Source organism: Dama dama, chromosome 22, assembly GCF_033118175.1.
Source record: "Dama dama isolate Ldn47 chromosome 22, ASM3311817v1, whole genome shotgun sequence".
In the NCBI taxonomy this organism is placed as follows: Eukaryota; Metazoa; Chordata; class Mammalia; order Artiodactyla; family Cervidae; genus Dama; species Dama dama.
The window spans coordinates 38,977,877-38,991,655 of record NC_083702.1 but is presented as its reverse complement, the minus strand read 5'-3'; the positions used below and the strand labels follow the sequence as shown (position 1 = coordinate 38,991,655).

At 37.9% G+C, this 13,779-nt stretch overlaps 1 protein-coding gene across 4 annotated transcripts in view; it reads left to right on the top strand.

Moving 5' to 3' along the window:
* Positions 1-13,779, top strand: part of TMTC1 (transmembrane O-mannosyltransferase targeting cadherins 1) — a 287,777-nt gene that overhangs the window by 248,461 nt on the left and 25,537 nt on the right. For all 4 annotated transcript variants that reach the window (XM_061125206.1, XM_061125208.1, XM_061125205.1 and 1 more), the window contains one exon: positions 880-988. In XM_061125206.1, the coding sequence (XP_060981189.1) occupies positions 880-988 (109 nt within the window). The remainder of the gene's footprint in view (positions 1-879; positions 989-13,779) is intronic.

Genomic DNA, 13,779 nt, shown 5'->3' with positions numbered 1-13,779 from the left:
CATGTGCCCTTCATAGTTCTAGGGGCTCTGTTCTTTATTCCACCTCTGTTGTCAATTACAGTGTCTAGAGTTTAGCAAGTGGTCAGTGTTTGTGACATTGTATTGATGGCAAAGTTGATCACTGCCAGTGTGCATTTTCAGCTTCTAAAACACTGATGTCATACTAATGACCCAGTGTTTTCCCGTGGCACTAACAGGAAAGAGAACGTTCACCCAAAATAATGATAATAACTTTCAGGCCTTGAGTCTTCTTTGAATGAAAAATGTAATCACTGGGAGAAAACTAAAATAAAGAAGACCATCAGACCAATTTTCAATAAAAATATGAGGATAAAATAGCTGGTCATTCTTTGCCAGCCAGTATCTCATAATTTCACAAATTATGTACAAGAGCTATCTCTCTTAGATAGAAAAGCAAAGATGGACATGGGCAGTTTGGCTGGCTTGCTTCTGTTAGGAGCCCAGCCTGCAATGGTGTAGCTTGTATGAGAGGGGCTTGAACCATCCTCCGCGTTATAAAGTGATCCCGTGCAGCCCAGGTCATGTGCCCAAAATTGCTCCTCTGAAAGTTAAACTCTCTATTTAACCAATTTATAAAATTTTAAATAGAATTCTCAAAAAGTGCATAGCAGGAAATGGAAGGTAGACAAATCAGTGAATAATCTGCAGCATCATTTACATCTTAACATCTCTTTCCACTGAGAATTCAGAGACAGAAACTTGTTAGCACCTGGAGGAAGTCTAGTTTAATTTACTTGCAGTAAAAATCCGGAGTGAATCCGTTAATCTTTGTTAAAAGAAATGAGATTTTCAAGTCTAATCAGAGGATTTAAAGTTTTATTAAAAGATGTCTTTTTTTCCCCCTCTTATAATCTATAGGTCTCAGGAGAAAAAGGAAGAGGCTATCACCTTACTGAAGGATTCCATTAAATATGGTCCAGAGTTTGCAGATGCATATTCAAGCTTAGCTTCATTATTGGCTGAGCAGGTAATTGTTTCCATTTAGTTTCATGTAATATTTTCTTAAGTGTTTCTGTTGAAGGTATAAATTAATGTTATAATACACAGATTTTTATATCGTTTAATTTGTAAGTTCATAATGGATAACTAATCTGTATATCAGTTTTCTTCTTGATAGAAATCATAAATCTAGGTTTCTCACTCCAGTATTCTTTGTGCATGTATGGGGTCTCTAGACTAAGATGGTCCATTATAAACCACTACTCAATTCTTCCATCACTTTGGGACAAAATCCGTCATGAACAGTACATGATATTTGCTTGTTTAATTACTACTCATTTATATTTTTCTGGAGAATTGCTAATGGACTAAGATCTCTGAACTCAATATGGAAACAATTACCAATAATCTTATAGATCCTATGTCTTAATACCTATCAGAAGATTACAGAGTCACACAGGACAGGCTCCTAAGAGAGAACATTTTTCATGGCATAAAACAGAGAAATATTTTGATTTCCCCACTTTTCACTGTATCTAAAATTCCCAGGTGGCTCAGTGGTGAAAGAATCCACCTGCCAATGCAAGAGACGTGGGTTCAATCCCTGGATCAGGAAGATCCCCTGGAGGAGGAAATGGCAACCCACTCTAGTATTCTTGCCTGGAAAATCCATGGACAGAGGAGCCTGGCGGGCCGCAGTCCATGGGGTTGCAAAGAGTCAGACACGACTGACTATGCATGCAAGTTCCTGGCTGCAAACCATTTGATCCCATATTTCAGTGTTCTGGATGCATGCCCCCTACTGTGGGAAAACAAATATAAGTTGTCTTCTCTAAATTGATGATGTTTTGTTGACACACATAAGTGCCCTCAATAGAAGGTAGATTCTGCTATTACATAATTTCAGATTGTCTTTAAAATTAAACTCAAACTCAACACCTTTGAAAGATGCCCTCCAGCATGGACTTAAATGAAATTGAATGATTTGATGTTGTCAGGTACAGAGGGGTGCAATTTGCATTGGAAAAACCTTGGAGATTTCACCAGGAAACAAAATTAGGACATTCAGTGGCTATTTAAGTGTCAGAAATGATAGATCTAGTTGTCTTGCTCTGCTAGTCTCCATATAGTGTAGGTGGGCTTTAGACAAAGGCCCGTGTCTCCAGTGGATGATTTTAATGCATGTTTTAGCACAAAGTTTAAGCTAAAATGATGATGCTCATGTTTTATGGTAGACATGGCTGTCCTCAGCTGCCTTGGTTAGTGCTGAAGCAGACACAGTTGGAGTTTTCTGGAGAAAAGATTCCATCATTATTCCCTTTTCTCACTTCATCCTGGCTCCTTCATTTTCATAGGAAGACCCTCCCCTACCTCTGCCTGGCTGGGTGGCTTGCAGCTACTCAGACAAGCCACACACAGAGTTATGGCCTTTGTACTAGCTGTGCCTTTTGCCTGAAGCACTGTTCTCCCAGATATCTTAGAGTTTCTTTCCTCATCTCATGCTGGTTTTTTTTCTGTATGGGAGGACTGTCTATGATTACTCTTTAGATAAACAACTCCTTCACTGCCCCACACATTCTTTGATTTCTCTCCAAAGCATTCATCACCATCTAACATACATTTATTTATGTCCGTGATCTTTTTCCCACCACCAGAATATTTCTGTGAGCCAATCTCCTTGAGAATGGCTGTCTTTTTTGTTCATGACTCTCCCCCCATGTCTTTCACATTGTATGCAGTAAGTAAATACTGAGTGAATGAAAAGTGAAAGTCACTCCGTCTTGTCCAACTTCTTGTGATCTCATGGACTATACAATCCGTGGAATTCTTCAGGCCAGAATACTGGAGTGGGTAGCCTTTCCTTTCTCCAGAGGATCTTCCGAACCCGGGGATCAAACCCAGGTCTCCCACATTGCAGGCGGATTCTTGACTGGAGCCACAGATGAATGGATATGATCTGAAGACCATGTAAGCCCTCCAGTCCAGCACGTGACCAAAGTTTCATTCAGCTTTAAAGTAGGGCTGGGCATCTGAGCCAGAGTGTTTCATGTAATGAACTATGCCTCAGGGTCATGCCCTTGTCCCTGCAATGAGGGACAGTGTGAGAACAGCCAGGTGAAGTTACTTCTTCCAGCCGCAGACCAGGGTGGGGTTGAGCCCAGCACCTGCTACATTGTTCAGTGGCTTCTGGATGAGGACTCAAGGGAAAATTTCTCTCATGGCTCAATATTAGGAATATCTAGGTTTCTCCTGAACTACAAGTTTTTTGCTTTATTTTTTAATCTAATGCATGAAAAATCTTACAAATGCTAAGAAAATCAATTCTAGCGTTGTCTCCATTGGCCCCACCCCCAAATAACCGCCATCTCGACAGGATAGGCTACTTTTCTGTGTGTACTGCTTTTACTGGGTTTATCATTTTCCTTAACAGTTTGTTTTATTCAATTTGTGTTTTCTATTTTTGAAAGCTGCTTCATTTCTCTGTAAATGAATAAAGCACTGCATTAAAATCGGGCTTTCCTAGTAGCTCACTTGGTAAAGAATCCACCTGCAATGCAGGAGACCCTGTTTCAATTCCTGGGTCGGAAAGATCCCCTGGAGAAGGGATAGGCTACCCACTTCAGTATTCTTGGGCTTCCTTTGTGGCTCAGCTGGTAAAGAATCTGCCTTTAATGCGGGAGACCTGGGTTGGATCCCTGGGTTGGGAAGATCCCCTGGAGAAGGGATTCAGTATTCTGGCGTGGAGAATTCCAAGGACTGTATAGTCCATGGGGTCACAAAGAGTTGGACACGACCAAGCAACTTTCACTTTCAAGATCAGTCACATCTTTTTTTTCTTCACAACTTGCCAGGACATACAATAAACATTTAATTGTTCTTCTTGATGAAAATTACCCTGAAGGTAAAAGACAATTTCACTCACCTAATACCAATGATAACAAGGTATGTTGTTTTAGGGGGAGCTCTTTACCGACACTGACACAGATCCATCTCCCTGTAATGCCATTTTTTCTTTCTCTCTTTCTAAATCATCCTCATTTTTCAAGATTCAATTCAACTTTCACTTCCTCCCCAACACTTGCCCGGCTCCGCATCTCATGGGGAGTTAGATTTCCTTGGAGCTTCTATGAAATCTTCAGGAACATGCATCAACTCACAAACCAATCATATATTTTTATTTCTTGAATTAATATCTGAACTATATAATGTAAACAGTTTATCAGGTTTATTTTTCCTCACAAGACTGCAAGTTTCTTTAAGAAAAGCCATGTCTTTGTATGCATATTGCTTCTCTAGGGTTCAGAGTACTTCATTGTATAATACAAGCCAGGCAAGCATACATGCAGCATCTCTGGACTTAATGCACTTCGGGGTCAGTTCCCCAAATTAGGAGAATTTGACAGTGAATCAGGTAGCCTATTCTAGACCCCACTTCCTAGTAATACCTGTGCAAACTTGAGTGAGAAGTGTTCTACCTCTGTGGGCCTCAGTTTCCAAATCTAAAATTGATAACTACTCTAAATTACCTTCCCTAACTCTTACGGATCTAACATTTTAAGAGTGTCTAAAAGTACCTCCTTTAAAGTCAACTAAGTGCTAATGAGCTTTTTCCTGAATAACTTAAGGCTTCACTTCAATTAGTGCTATTGTTTCTATACAAATAAAGTATTAACATGTTAATATTGTGAAAAGCGATTTGCCTTAGTAAATATCCAAAAGTTTCAAGTTGTATTCCTTTTGTAAATTGGTGAACTCTAAGTTCATGAAAAGTTACTTTATTAAAAATGATGACAATGTTCGGTGACACTGAAATTTTAGTCCATTCATCAATATCTTACTATTGCCAAATTTTATAGACATATATATCTATAAAACATAGTATTAATATATATGTTTAAAAAGGACAACATATATACATTTCCCCAGTTATGTTTTAAAAGTGTCAGATGCCTTATTTAAAATCAATTATGTGGTAAATTTAATTTTTGAGAACCATAATGGCAAATTGACGTAACATTATTGCATGCCACATAGTTAAAGTTATAAACAAGTTTTAAGAAAAAACAAATTATGACTACGGCCACGAGCTTTCCTTACATACAAAGATCACATCTTTTGCCAGCCTTTCTTATTCTCAATTCGAATGTGAAATACTATGAACTTGAAGAATGTAATTGAAAGATTGAAAGGTTCTTCTGCTCCTTTGGGCAATTGATTTTAACATCAGAGAGAGCTCACAAGAGAGTAGCTGTTGGGCATAACTCAAGATTGCTTTCGCTCTCTGACTTTCAGCATCTTACCTTCATGCCTTGAATTATTTAATAAAAGAATGCTTCAGATGCACAAGCATCAAGCTCATATCCTTTGTTAGCAAATAAACTCATTTCTTGATAGCACAACTTTATTTACTCCAGAAAGCAAACCACAGTCAATCTGTAACACACTGGTAACCCTTCCATCACTTTACTGGTCATCTTCCAGGACCACCACGTGTGCACGTGCCCAGCCCATGCTCATGTGGTTGCGGTGGCCCACAATGTTAGAGAACCCTTTCCTGTATGGAGTTGAAATCAACAGTCCTGTGATTTGCTCCCCCTGGGCTGAGCCCAAGGGATAGCTTATTGAGCACAGTTTTTAGATTTTTGGGTTTTTTAATCTATTTAGTCTTAATTGGAAGGTAATTGCTTTACAATACTGTGTTGATTTCTGCCATATATCAACATAATCCAATCATAGGTATACATATATCCCCTCCCTCTTGAACCTCATTAGAACTGACTCAAATGCATTCCTTTTCATGGCTGAGTAATATTCCATGGTTTATGAGCACAACCACCTTGTCATTTTTCTGAACAACTCTTTTCTATAATAAACTTGTTTCTAGTTGACCCTGATTTCTAAAAACTTTCCTTCTGGTCATGTGCTTTATATAGGCTCTGGATTGTCCATTTTCTCTATGACAAAATGGCTCCCAAATGGAACTGGTTTCTTAAATCATAGTTCAGTAATTTCAGGAGGACAAGAAATACTTCCCTGGCTTGAGACTATGTTTCTATTACATGAAACCCTAAAATTAATGATATTAACTGTTTCAGACTTTGTCTGAAACTAACACTGTGCTCCTTATTCTGTTGGAACTTAAAGGTAGCAAGTAAATCTGTTTGGACATAATAGAGAATTTGAGAAAGGAAATCTGTAAAGGAGGCCAATCATGTGAAAACACCTTATATGAAGGAGCATGTTAAGGCCCGTGGTAGAGCACAGATTTGAAAGTGGTATATAATAGGAAGAAAATTAGGTGTCTGAAGAAAGTGTTTTAAACATTGTAGAAATATGGCAGTATTTTGGCGAAGGCTTTAAAATGCATAGTTGAGAGCCATGTTTCAGGAAGATAGTGTGGGAATGGATAGACTCTATTGTGGAAGAAGAATCCTTTTGTACTTACAAACTGTGTACATGTGAAGGCTGAAAGAGAAAAATATTAGAAAATTAAAAACTCCAGAGCAGAGCACCTAAAGGACTTAGAAGATATATGCCCAATGAGAGCTCTGGGGAAGCCAAGGAGAAGCAAGATTTCAGAAACAGAGAAATTGCACTAATAATATAGAAATCTAATGGAAAACATGGAAAGATCAAAGAAAATAAGATTCACCTTTCACCCCTAATATCTGGAAACAACAAATTTTACCATTTTTAATATACTGCAGTTCTTTTTAATGTACTTATTTTTTCCAGTGGAGGGATAACTGAGATATTGGGGGTTTCCCAGGTGGCAATAGTACTAAAGAACCCACCTGCAGGAGAGTAAGAAACACGGGTTCAGTCCCTGGGTTGGGATGATCCCCTGAAGGAGGGCATGGCAACCCACTCCAATATTCTTTTTTATTTAAACTTTTAGCTACAGTTATTTTCTTTTTTTGTTAAATGTATATATTTTTAATTGAAGAATAATTGCTTTACAGTATTGTGTTGGTTTCTGCCAAACATCAACATGAATCAATCATAGGTATACCTATGTCCCCTCCATCTTAAGTACCCATCCCACCCCTCTAGGTTGTTACATAGCACCGGTTTGCCTCTCCAGTATTCTTGCCTGGAGAAATCCACGGACAGAAGGGTCTAGTGGGCTACAGTCCATAGGGTTGCAAAGAGTTGGACATGACTAAAGTGACTGAACTGAACTGAACTGAAAGTGACTTAGCATGCATGCATGCATAATTAACATATTTGTTTCAGATATACAATGTAATGAATGATATACAAATATACAATATTTGTATATCTTGCAAAATGATTATCACAATAATTTCAGCACCATACATAGTTACAAAATATTTTGTGTGTGATAAGGACTTATAAGATTTACTCTCCTATGCAAGACAGTGCTATTAACTATGGTTACCATACTGTACATTACATCCCTAGGACTTAATCACCTTATAACTGAAAGTTTGTGTGTTTTGACCCTCTTCACAGATTTTATCCACCCCTTTCCCCTGCCTCCGGGAATCTATTCTCTGTGTTTATGATCTTGGTGGTCTGGTTTTTTTTTTTTTTACATTTTTAATTGAAATATAGTTGATATATGATATTATTGGGCTTTTCTGGTAGCTCACCTGGTAAAGAGTTTAATTCCTGGGTTGGGAAGATCCACTGGAGAAGGGATAAGCTACCCACTTCAGTATTCTTGAGTTTTCCTGGTGGCTCAGATGGTAAAGAATCCGCCTGCAATGCAGGAGACCTGGATTCTATTCCTGGGTTGGGAAGATCTCCTGGAGGAGGGAACAGCTGCCCACTCCAGTATTCTTGCCTGGAGAATTACATGGACAGAGGAGCCTGGCAGGCTACAGTCCATGGGATTGCAAAGACCCCTTTCTCCTGCCTCTGGGAATTTATTTTCTGTGTCTATGATCTTGGTGGGCCAGGTTGTTTTTTTTTTACATTTTTTAATTGAAATATAGTTGATATATGATATTATATGTTACAGGTATACAATATACTTATTCACAATTCTAAAGATTATGGTGTATTTATAGTTATTATAAAAATTGGCTGTATTCTTTGTGTTGTGGAATATATCCTTGTAACTTATTTCATACATAATAGTTTGCATGTCTTAATCCCCTGCCCCTATATTGCCCATCCCTCCTTCTTTCTCCCTACTGATAACCACGGGTTTGTTCTATCTATGAGTCTGTTTCGTTTTTGTTATATTCACTAGTTTGTTGCATTTTTGAAATTCCACATATGAAAGTGAAGTGAAAGTCACTCAGTCATGTCCGACTCTTTGCAACCCCATGGACTGCAACCCACCAGGCTTCTCTGTCCATGGAATTCTCAAGGCAAGAACTGGAGTGGGTAGCCATTCCCACTCCACGAGATCTTCCCTACCCAGGAATTGAGCACAAGTCTCCTTCATTGCAAGCAGATTCTTTGCCATCTGAGCCACTAGGGAAGCCCAATTCCACATATAAGTGATATCATACAGTACTTGTCTTTCTCTGATTTATTTCACTTAACATAATACCCTCTATGTTGTTGCAAATGGCAAAATTTCATTCTTTTGTATGGCTATGTAGTATTCCATTGCTATAGATAGATAGATAGATATAGATGTAGATATATTAATATGATGTATTATTTATCCATTTATTGGTTGATAGACTCTTAGATTGAGTCCATATCTTGGCTGTTGGAAATAATGCTACTATATTAGAGTGCATGTATCTTCTCAAAATAGTGTTTTGGGGTTTTTTGCATATATAATCAGGAATCGAATTGCTGGGTCATATGATAGTTCTATTTTTAGTTTTTGAGAAACCACTAGACTGTTTTTCACAGTAGCTGCATCAATCTTTTTTAGATTCTTTTTCCATATAGGTTATTACAACCTATTGAGTATAGTTCCCTGTGCTATACAGTAGGTCCTTGTTGTTTATCTATTTTACATATAGTTGGGCTCTTTTTTTCTTGATAGCCATCCTGATGGGTGTGAGGTGATATCTCATCATGGTTTTGATTTGCACTTCCCTGATAATTAGTGATACTGAGCATCTTTTCATGTGTCTATTGGCCATCTGTGTCTCCTTTTTGGAAGAATATCTATTTAGGTCCTTTGCTTATTTTTCAATTAGGTTTTTGTTTGTTTGTTTTGATATTGAGTTCTATGAACTCTTTATATATTTTGGAAATTAACTCCTTATCAATCATATCATTTGCAAATATTTCCTCCCATTCAGAAGGCTGTCTTTTTGTTTTGTCAATGGTTTCTTTTGCCATACAAAAGCTTTTAAGTTTAATTAGGTTACCTTTGTTTATTTTTGCTTCTATTTCCTTTGCTGTAGGACACAAATCCGAAAAAATACTGCTATGATTTATATCAAAGAGTGTGCTGACTATATTTCCTCTGGAGTTTTATGATTTGTGGTCTTATATTTAGGTCTTACCCATTTTGAGTTTATTTTTGTACATGTTAGAGAATGTTCTGATTTCATTCTTATACATGTAGCTGTCTAGTTTTCCCAGCAACACTTATTGAAGAGGTTGTTTTTCTCCACTGTATATTCTTGCCTACTTTGTTGTAGATTAATTGATCGTAAGTGCATAGGTTTATTTATGAACTCTCTGTCTGTTCCATTGACCTGTGTGACTGTTTTTGTGCCAGGACCATACTGTTCTGATTGCTGCAGCTATGTAGTATATTCTGAAGTCATGGAATATGATTCATGCTTTTGTTTTTTGTGGGGTTCTTTATAGTGAGATTATATAATATTTGTCTTTCTCTGACTTATTTCAGTTAGCATAATGTCCTTAAGTTCTATCTATGTTATTGCAAATGGCAAGATTTTGTTCTTTTTTTGACTGAATAATATTCCACTGTGTGTGTGCATATATGTGTGTGTATATGTGTCACATTTATTTATCCATTTATCCATCAATGGACACTTTGTGTAACTTGGCTATTGTAAATAATGTTGCAATGAACATACAAGTGGAAATATCTTTTCAAGTTAGCATTTTTTGTTTTCATACTTAATAGTCACATATAGTTTATATCCTGTTCTTTTGACTTGCCATTATGTTATATATAATATTATACATATTTTCATACTGTTAAGTGATCTTCATAAATACCATTTTAATACCTACTTACTAGTTTATGAAATGATGAATTATAATTTATATGATAATACCTTAACTGTTGGTCATTCAGGTTCTTGTATGTGTCTGTGTGTATGTGTGTGTGAGTTTTTCTTCTTTATGATCCAGTATTTTGGATCATTTCCTAATGATAGATTTCCAGAAGTATTCCCATATCAAAGTGTATCTGCATATTTCATGACTCTTGAGATGCATTACTAAGTTGGTTTCTAAAAGAATGGTACTAATACAGTATGCCACCAGCAGTCTGTAACCCCTGTCTTGAATGTTAGTGGAACATTTAAATGGAAATAACATGTGGACAGGTGCCAGTGCAAGAGATCAGGACTGGAAAGATAGAACTTCAAGGACTTTAGGACTTCAAGTAAATGCATCTATACTATGGCTAGCTAATTTCTCTTAGGAGAAAATGGGAGAACAGTGTGTGAAGGGGAACCTTAAAGAACTGTTCAATTCAGTTCAGTTCAGTCACTCAGTCGTGTCCGACTCCTTGCGACCCCGTGAATCGCAGCATGCCAGGCCTTCCTGTCCATCACCAACTCCCGGAGTTTACTCAAACTCATGTCCATCGAGTCAGTGATGCCATCCAGCCATCTCATCCTCTGTCGTCCCCTTCTCCTCCTGCCCCCAGTCCCTCTCAGCATCAGGACCTCCTCATTTTGCAGATAGAAATATGAGGTGCGCAGAATTAAGTTTGCTCAAGGTCATACAGATAACTAGTGTCAGGACCAAGACTGGAGCCTGTAACTTGACTCCTCTCCTACTGCTTTCAGCATGTGATGCTGGGGTCCCATGATGGGACTGTGGCAATAGGCTGTAGTTAATGAGGTTAGGTATACAAGTATCCATGTGGAAAAGGAGAGGAATAATGATAGGGGAAACCCCGCAGGGTGGGTTGTCCAGACATTAAATACATAAAAGGATGCAGAAGAAAGTTGCCACTCTGCGTCTACTGCAGCACAGAAGTCAAGAAAACAGAATAGAAAATAAACTCGTAGATTCGAAGTCTGGGTGGTCTCTGACTTACTAGTCTCTTTTGGTTCTCCATTAGCATTCAGAACTGTCTATACTCCAGCTTCACAGATAAGGTTGTAAACATTTACAAGCCCACCATCATTTTTAACCAGCCTCCTCTTGCCATAGATTATATAGCTTGCATTACACAGCAGTAAAGGAAATAAAGTTAACATTATCATCCTGTAAATTATAACATTATCACTGTAAATTATTGCCAGACTATGAAAAAACTCAATTAATTAATTTGATAACACATAAAATATGTTTCTTTAAGTGTCTGGGGATATGACTTGAACTGATACAAGAATGGAAAGAAAATTGGAACAATAAAATATAAATTAGAAGTATAGATCAAAAATAAGGTCAATTTCTCTTGTTTGACAAGTGTCATCTTTGGGGCAGATTCAGGCACATATACCATTGCATGTATGGTCAGGTCACCTTGAGCTGAACCCTAACATAATAATTTATTGATTTAAGTATTCAACACTTATTTATTGAGCACTTAAGTATCACCAAGTATTAGAAGAAGTCGCAAGGTATGGGCCTTGACACATAGAGTCTAAAAGGGGAGAATACTCTTAGGGGAATAATTACCACCCTCTGCCCAACACCTCACCCAGTTGTGACAAATGTGTGAGAGTGTCATAGGGACCTGGTCTCATGTGATAGTGGGTGTTTGGGGAGAGGGTCACTGGCCAAAGAGTGAAATTCAGCCTGGTACCTTAAGAACATATGGATATCAACGAGATAAAAAATCATTAGAAAAACTTTCTGGCTACAGAAATTAAATGAGGTGAGGGCTGTGTGGGGTGGGGCACAGTGTGATTCCTTCCTCTTAGGGGAGCAAAGTCATGTGCCTGGAAGTGTGTAGAATGAGGACAAAAGAACAGAACAGTTTGGAAATGGAGAAAGCTGTGGTTCCATGAACACGTAGCCCCCCTTCCACTCTTCCTGGTCTCTTTTTTTGGGGGGGGGTTTCTTTGGCCACCCTTTTCCTGGTCTCTCAACTGTTACACACTGTCACTTACATTTGTCATACTTTCTCTTTAGCTTTTATGATTCTTGGCATTTCCTCTTTAAAGTGATCATTTCTTTCTTAAATTCACAGGGTAATGTTGATCACAGTCTGCTGGGTGAGGAGAAAATTGAGGATTAGAAATACCTAAACTTCTTGGTGAGGAGGAATGCCAAGTTAATTGATACATTTCAGTCAAATGAGAAAGAGTATTAGACATCAAAATGTTGGCAGCACCTTTCTCATAAACGTCCATGTCAGTGACTGATGGGGGAAGAACTGTTTTATAAAGAAAATAAAAGTAAAGGAGAGGGCGAGAAGAGAGGCATCTCTGCTTTATGTTCTGAGCCATTGCATCTTAAAGAGCTGCTTGGAGAAGTCACTGACCTGAATTTAAATGTCGAGTGGTCCTACACTTGCCAGGCTTGTAATGGTAAATAGTCATTTGGCTAATGGGGAGATCCCTGACAGGTCTCTGTGCTCACATCATCGGTCAGAGTCAAAGTACTGGGAAGCAGGCCAGACGCATGGCCGTGATGTCAGAACACACAGCCTTCCCGCTCCATCTCTGTAGGTCCTTCACCACTTTCGAACATCACACCCTACACCTGCCATGCAGTAAGAACATGTTACAGGCCATTCATTAAGCAGCTGTTCACAAAGGGTTGACTAGGCCCCCTGCGGTCCAAGAAGGTTTGTGCAGTGTTTATAATAGTCACAGGTAATTTGCCTTTTTTACTCTCATTCTTTCTCGAGTGTACAGTAGTTTTTTATAAGCTACATGATGTATTCACAGTCATGAAAAGAATATGAAAATATTCTCCCCTTTCCAACTGAATGTCTGTGTGAGACCACATTCCTTCACATACTTCAGCTAAAAAACATACAGAAATAGATTAGTATAAAAGTGGATATAAGAACTCAGCTTCTATCAATCCAGATATTTAAAATACTTGGTTTGAATCAGTTCTAATGAGATGGATGAAACTGGAGCCCATTATACAGAGTGAAGTAAGCCAGAAAGATAAAGACCAATACAGTATACTAACACATATATATGGAATTTAGAAAGATGGTAACGATAACCCTATATGCAAAACAGAAAAAGAGACACAGATGTACAGAACAGACTTTGGGACTCTATGGGAGAAGGCGAGGGTGGGATGTTCTGAGAGAACAGCATTGAAACAAGTATACAATCAAGGGTGAAACAGATCATCAGCCCAGGTTGGATGCATGAGACAAGTGCTCAGGGTTGGTGCACTAGGAAGACCCAGAGGGATGGGATGGAGAGGGAGGTGGGAGGGGGGATTGAGATGGGGAACACATGTAAATCCATGGCTGATTCATGTCAGTGTATGGCAAAAACCACTACAATACTATAAAGTAATTAGCCTCCAACTAATAAAAATAAATGAAAAAATTAAATTAAATTTAAAAAATAAAATAAAAATAAAATATTTGGAAAAGTAGAAAATAATACCAGTCTTCTCACTAGTTTTTTTTTTTTTTTGCTTTTGCTTTGGAAAAATATATTTTCTTATGAATGTGTTATGTTGGTTTATTATTTTAAGTAAATATAGGTTATTATCAGTTTATTAAAGAAACATCTCTGCTTCATT